This window comes from Haliotis asinina, chromosome 10, assembly GCF_037392515.1.
Source record: "Haliotis asinina isolate JCU_RB_2024 chromosome 10, JCU_Hal_asi_v2, whole genome shotgun sequence".
Taxonomy (NCBI): domain Eukaryota; kingdom Metazoa; phylum Mollusca; class Gastropoda; order Lepetellida; family Haliotidae; genus Haliotis; species Haliotis asinina.
Genome location: NC_090289.1, coordinates 48,259,523 through 48,266,640, shown reverse-complemented (window position 1 = coordinate 48,266,640; position 7,118 = coordinate 48,259,523). Strand labels below are relative to the sequence as shown.

Here is a 7,118-nt window from a genome sequence, read left to right as displayed (position 1 = left end):
TAGATTAGGTAAAAGAATAGGGACGGTACTATCAAGATGGAGCAACTTGTCCGGGGACCTCGGCAGCAGTTCGCAGTATTCCACGGGACATATATGGTTAGGAGGTAGATACCTTGAGTTTCTTGGAATCCACCTCACAGCTTTACAAATGTGGTATTGGGGGTACGGAATAAGGATGGGGGAGTGAAAAAGTATGCAGGGTTAGGGGGTTTTGACCAATGGGCGAAAAAGAAGAGGGTGTTGGCTGTGACTTAGGGACCCAGCTTTAAGCGGTAGCAAAGCCCAGGGTCGGGAGTCTGGTGCGCTCCCACTCTTGGTGTTTGGTCACAAGGAATCGTCGGAAAACTATCTTAAAAGGCACCAGCATTTGGCTTAAGACGGAAGCGTTGCGGCTGAAGTCTTATAGAGTGACCATAGAGTGGATTGTCCAGCAACACTGTTTCAAATAAACTATTGAACGAAGATCATCGTCTTGTGGTTGCTGGAGGAACTACGGTAAAGCTCCAAGGGCCCCGGGTACTGACATTGTACCTCTCGCACACCCCCTATCGTCAGGACCGAAGTACGGGGGTATACCGTAGTTCGGGTAAGGACCCGTCCATCGCAGGTACGGGATTCGACCAGGTAAACGTCATCTATCTGGCAGCTAACAGACCTGATTCCACACCTTGGAGAGAAGTAGGACGCTTTCCTTCTGATTATCGAGAAAACAATTGTCCAGTAGACAAAACGCAGTTTTCTGCTGACTCTTAATCATTATACAACGTAAGTGTCTATCATACTGCATGACAAATGTCACAAACACCTGAGAGGGAAAGTCAATTTGGTCACCGGAAAAAAACCCGCAAGAACATACAGTAGAAGTCATACCTGGGTCATCCTGGATATCTCCAGGGTAAATGTTCCGATGAATCTCCACTATACCCTGGATGCATAGATGTACCTGGGTATAACATCGGTCAAATATGGTTTGACGCTGTAATGTGCAATATGGAACAGACAAGCTTGAGTATTGTCATACATGAAAAGTGTGTTTGAAGTGCTCTGGTTGTCGTTTTGGTCACACGACGTCGTGGACACGATTATGTGAGTTGGGTTTGTTAAAATGTAATACGCCTTCATTAAAGATCACATATACTCTACAAATACATAAATCATCTATTAACACATTACGAAAGTTCCCAAAAGGGCCGTAAAATCTTTCATCTTTCGGGAAATCTTGAGTCAGTTGTTTACCTTGAGGCACTGCATCTTAAATGACAGACGAGTTAAGTAAAGTTAATCTGTAACATTGTGCACTATTCATTCTGTTACAGACATGGTACATACATGCACTCACTGCGTCGTATAATGATTTTGTGATAGCTGCATATTCCACTGACAACTACGTGCCTAGAGAACACAGACACAATGTTCCATCATACGAACCTGGGCCCAGATTTTCGAAGCTCTCTTAGCGCTACGATGGCCGTAAGTGCCATACGTTAACCTGCTCTCTTGAATCTTCGTCGAAGATCCAGGTTCGATGTACCTCATATCATGGGGCCTATTTCTGGAGTCCCCAGCAGTGATCGCTTGAGTATTGATCAAAGGGACGTAATACATATTTACGCCTTCACCCTATACTGGTATATTTTCAAACCATTCCGCATTTTTTCATGCCTAAACATGTCGTCACATTTCGAGGATAAGAGAAATATGATTACTCGCTTCATTTTATGGCAGTGCAGTGTACGTAAATATTCTGCTTGGGGTTCCGATATCTTACGTTCCCACTGAAGATAGATACTGGTGAGTTTGGAGAGTACAAGAATATTATCTGCCAAAGCGTACATAATATACTTGATTAAGGCTGTGAACTGACTTAACGTGTCATCAGCGACGGTATTCTTCAACACATACTTGCCAGAGGGAGGTGTTCAAGGAAACTAATGCCAGGCCTTACATAGCACTATTTAGTATCCTCAGAAAGAGAACATCATGAGCTTCCATGGCCTTCTAAATCGCCTCAGATCCATCGAGTATTTGTGAGATGACCAACGCGTGTCAGAACATCACCCGACGCACAAGGCATTCGATCAGTTGTCGCAGGCATAGCGAAAGGAATGGGTCAGCGGTCCATATTGTCAAACTCAACGAATCATTCAGTCGATTCTGTGCAGAGCCATTTTGGGCGTTCATGACATTTTATAGGCCATATATATTGACAAATGTTTGATCTCATATGCTGTGACCTTTTGCTGCAAGTAATCCAAAACTACATCCGTTATCTCACAATGAATGTAGCTGCTTAATTTCATAAAATGCACCTTTGCTGGTTTCTTTGTTTGCTGCTTTGTTTTGTTATTGGTTTTTTGTGCTTATCTTCAACAGAGAAAATAAAAGATGGCCAATGTAGAGTCAATTACATGTATTTACTGTATCCGTAGTTTGAGACAGACAGAGAACCAGCATTGCAATATGTAAATATTCTTAACAGTATACAATACTTCACCTCAGTCAGTCGATCAGTGTGCACTCGGCTTTACTTTCCCAGGGGGTATATCAACCCATGCTGCCTGTGAACTTCTACAAAGTAAAATCCCGTTTCATCGCATCCATTAAGTATCGACTGAGCACAGGTTTATGTCGCACAAAATCATCTGAATTAGGTGACTTATTGAGCTGTCGAGTCATGTTCGAGAACAGACACGTCACCCATGCAGTTTAACTACCGCTCAACCACAGATGGAATGTGACCTATGTTCTGTACAAGGGGATGGGTGCCCCAATTTCATCGTGGCGGCGAGATCATGCTCTCAGTTTCAGCCGAGCGATAATGTTTCATCTTCATAACACTAAAATATGATATAGTTCGAGTAAAAAGGGTTTTTTCTCTAATGTTAGAATATGTGGGCACAAACCTCCAAAATTTTAATGTGAGTTCAATCAAACTGAACATCAACGATTTTGTGAAACCGTCCATCTTTTATTCTCACACTGACGCCCTTGTGTAGAGTCGTAACTTCAGTCTCCGTGTAGTCATCATCATCAGCATCAGAATCAGCATTTTCGTTGAGGTAATCTCTGCTGGAGACTTTGCATAATATCCCTTGACTGGCCGAGAAGGCAGATGTCAAGTCGGTCTTCAATGCAATGTCATTTTCGGCGTAAGGCTGACACATCCCTTCTATGGGCTCGGCTGGATAGTGATATTTTTGACGAAGTCGTCCGACCCCTAACTTAGCGTATTCGTGAACTTGTACTGTGGGTACCGGCTGGTCTTCTACCTGTGGACTCTTGCGAGGGGGGCGCCCACTGAAACCACATCCTAGCCTGTGGAAAAATAATCAATGCATGATGGGGGTAAACACTGAACGAAAATCTGGATACTCAAATTATCTAATATAATCCTTTTGCTCTGCATTAAACTGATGGAACTGATCATGTCTTCTAGATAAAAGTGACCTAAATTGTTCCCTGGATGAACTTTCGACAGTATAGGGCCTGCGAATCTCGCGAAGCTCTACTTCCGGCACTATGCTGGTTCTCAGTTCCCGTTGCCCGTGCCAACTTGCGATATGCGAGACGGCGCCCAGCTTACATTCGGTACCAGATTTCCGGCGACATCCCTATATTCAAGAATCATTCTGGTTCAAAATGCACGACCGCCAAATGTGACTTTACTAGACCAAGGGTACAACCACTCTTGACTGTCACAGCTCTTGACAGTCATAATAGTTAAATATGTTAATTTCATGGTAATAGATGGTTAGATAGGAAATGTGTTCTTCCTGAAAGGATTGTCGTCCCTTACTGCCAATTGACAACCATGACATCATTCGAAAATGTATGAACGGTTTGTCACCGGAAGAAGTAAGGTCTCGCGATGTTTCGTGACCTACTTACAGCCCATATTCCAGTTAGACAACTTTGCATTTTACAAAATGTGTGTAATACCAAATATAACATATGTAGCGTTGCATCACTTTCATGGGTGATGAAGACAAAAGTGGTTTTGGTGTCAGACAGTTACAACTTTGATGAAACACACAAGCAAGATTTTGGTGCTGACAAAACTAGAAACATTCGGGACGAACCGTGATTATTATCATTATTACCGTAACAATTATACGTTTCTGACGTACCAGCGAGACGCAGCCCGGGGTAGCAAAAACCGTCACCTTATAAAACTGACACACACGTACCTATCTTTGACCCTTGAGAGCTGCAGGGCACCCAGTGTTCAAAGGTATCAGACAGAAGCTTAAGGTTTCCATATGGGTACAAGGTGTGAAGAACGTTTATACCTTTCTTCGTCGCTTTGTGGCTAGTCATCTCATGAATATTGCTCCCCTTCCCCTTTCTTTGGATTGCTTAAAGCGACGTAAAATCATACCTACATACGCACTAATCCCTGACAGGACTCGAGTGTATGTACATACTGCATGACTTACCTACAGAGCGCAGAGACCAGTGTGAGAAATATGACAAACAACACCACGATGCCAAAACTACAGCCAGCAATCACGTATGCATCTGCAAAATAGATATGTTATCGTTTGAGGAAATATTCTGATTCAGACTTACAATAACAGTGAAGATCCAAGTTAGAATTGGTCTCCAGCAACCGATGTGTGTCCTAAGAGGCACGAGCGGACTGGGTTGTCAGTCTTGCTGACTGAGTTGACGCATGTCATCAGTAGGATCGATGAACGGGGACACCTTTACAAGCGTCAAACAGTGGATGAGAGATGAGAGAATTGCGGTTCCAGTCCAGCTTTGGTAAAACTTTGGTATTGTGTCTTTAATCTTGAACGATATTTTTCAAATAATTTCACACACTCATGTATCATTTGAATGTTGATGCTCATATAAAGTTAGGAAAAGTAAACCCTGGGAAGCGGTCTTACTAACGAAAAGTAAAACCTGTTCCTCCAAAACAAGAACCTCAAATGCGGTTATTCTGAGAAAACATAATACATGTATACAGTGAGAAGCACACTTTAGGTTTATATGCATGGAGTAATTCTAACCCTGATCTTCACTCGACAGGAATCAGGGGTTAACCAGTACGTGAAGAATGCTTATCAGTACAAAGATGGTTGACGTCAAACACATTCGGCTTCATCCGGCATCTGGTGTCACGCCATGCAGTAACTGAAATACTTACTCATGCAACTGCTGTGTGCATTGATGCACGTGGGTAATGTCACTAGTATATTCGTATTCATTGATTGCATACGTCGAGACGAATGTTTGAGAATAGGACAGTGTTGTAAGTGTGGATCTAATCATCAACCCTAGGGTTGCGAGTCAGACCGAGCCTCATCTAAATTCGAGTCGGTGGGGTGGGGTAGTCTAGTGGTTAAAGCATCAGCTCGTCACGCCGAAGACCTGGGTTAGATTCTCCACATAGGTAAAATAAGTGAAGGCCGAATCTAGTGTCTCCGCAGCGTAACACCATACTCACTCCTCCCTTCATTCATCTAGATGTGCGGGATGTACGGGGCTATACGAAGTGACAGAGGGAAGTTCATGGTTTTTCTTTGAATTACCATAGCAACAATCAACAAACGATAGCTGTGCAGCACGACGTAACAACATTTAACACAGCATAGAAACAGTGACCTCAGCATGGCAATATTCTACAAAGTATAACAACATTCAACGCAGTATAACAACATTCAACTCAGTATAACAACATTCAACGCAGTATAACAACATTCGACAAATTATACAATCGTACAAAAACAGAATGTATCAACATTCAACACAGCATGGAATACTTTCCATAGCATCACAACAACGTTTTACATAATGTATCGTTCCCTGTAATATTCATCGTATTAGAATAATGTTAACACAACAGAATATAATTCAACACATAACAACAGTTAACGTGATGCAACATTCTACGTGGCAAACCATGATTTAACACGCCATGAAACATACGGTATAACAAAACATTCAAGCCATCAAACAACATTCAATACAGCAAAACAACACTGACCACTGCATAACCACATTCTGCATATAACAGTTGCATTCGGCAAACCATAATAGCATTCAGTGTACCAAAACAGCTTAAGTGCGTCTAACCAAGATTCATCAATCACAGCTTAGAAACATTCTGCACATTGCAACGACGCGTAATGACTAACGCTTCCCATTGTACCCATATGGTGAATGGTCATAGGTGTGACGAGTGAACACTTCAATCACTTGGCTATCCTCCAGTCGATAAACTAGTGTCATACTTTGTTTTGTTAGTTTCATGTATGGCGGCTTAGAAGCTAGTGGACAAACATTCCTTATTCCTGATTCATGACATTTTAGAAACGCAAATACAGGGGAAACTGGGCACAACTTTTTACGATAAAGTGCTTGGTACATGAAAACATAATATCACCAACCTGTTGCAGAAGACTGACTGGTAACTTCTGTTGTATTATTGAACATATTGCGTGCAGTAATTGGAGACAAGTACAAACGCCTAGAGCGTTCATGACATGAAAGGAAATAATTCCGTTTGACACTTTCAATATATATTACAACGGGGGGCTGGTAATATGTTTCTTATCAACCGCCTCGTATTGATCCCAAGCGGAAACTAAAATTTACCCGGAAAAAAAGCCCGTCATTGAATTCGCTGTAAAACTGGCAAATTACAAACAGATGAGTATAATTTACAAATGTACTCTAAAAGTAATTAAGTTTACAATAAATACAAGTACATTACTGTGATACTAGAAAATAGAGAGGAACTGGAAATTATAAGTTTAATTCAAAAACAGTGATAATTGCGATAAAAACAGAGATGGTTACTTTCATCTCATTGCAGCAATGGGGTCATCTCATTGCAGCAATGGTGAGGTTTCCAAATCTGAGTAGTTGATCTCGACTGAGTTGTGTTTTCTGCCGCTTTTACCTATATTCCAGGAAAGTAGAGGACACGATAAATCTGCCTCATACGCTGTATCCATGTAGGGAATCGAATCAGGGTCTTTGGCGTGACGAGCGAACGGTTTAACAACCAGGCTACCTCAACACCCCTGGAAGCTGGGTAACCAATGTAAGAATGATATCACTCAACTGCTGGTCTTGATATGCATTGTGTAATAAGAGAAGAGAGTTAA

At 41.9% G+C, this 7,118-nt stretch overlaps 1 protein-coding gene across 1 annotated transcript; it reads right to left on the bottom strand.

Moving 5' to 3' along the window:
* Positions 1-2,527: 2,527 nt before the first annotated feature.
* On the bottom strand, positions 2,528-6,470 carry LOC137298954 (uncharacterized). The gene is made up of 3 exons (XM_067831348.1): positions 6,396-6,470; positions 4,437-4,518; positions 2,528-3,315 (listed from the first exon to the last, which is right to left on the bottom strand). The coding sequence occupies exons 1-3, from the start codon at positions 6,439-6,441 to the stop codon at positions 2,925-2,927; spliced, it is 519 nt and encodes a 172-aa protein (XP_067687449.1). The 5' UTR covers positions 6,442-6,470; the 3' UTR covers positions 2,528-2,924.
* Between the last annotated feature and the right edge of the window lie 648 nt (positions 6,471-7,118).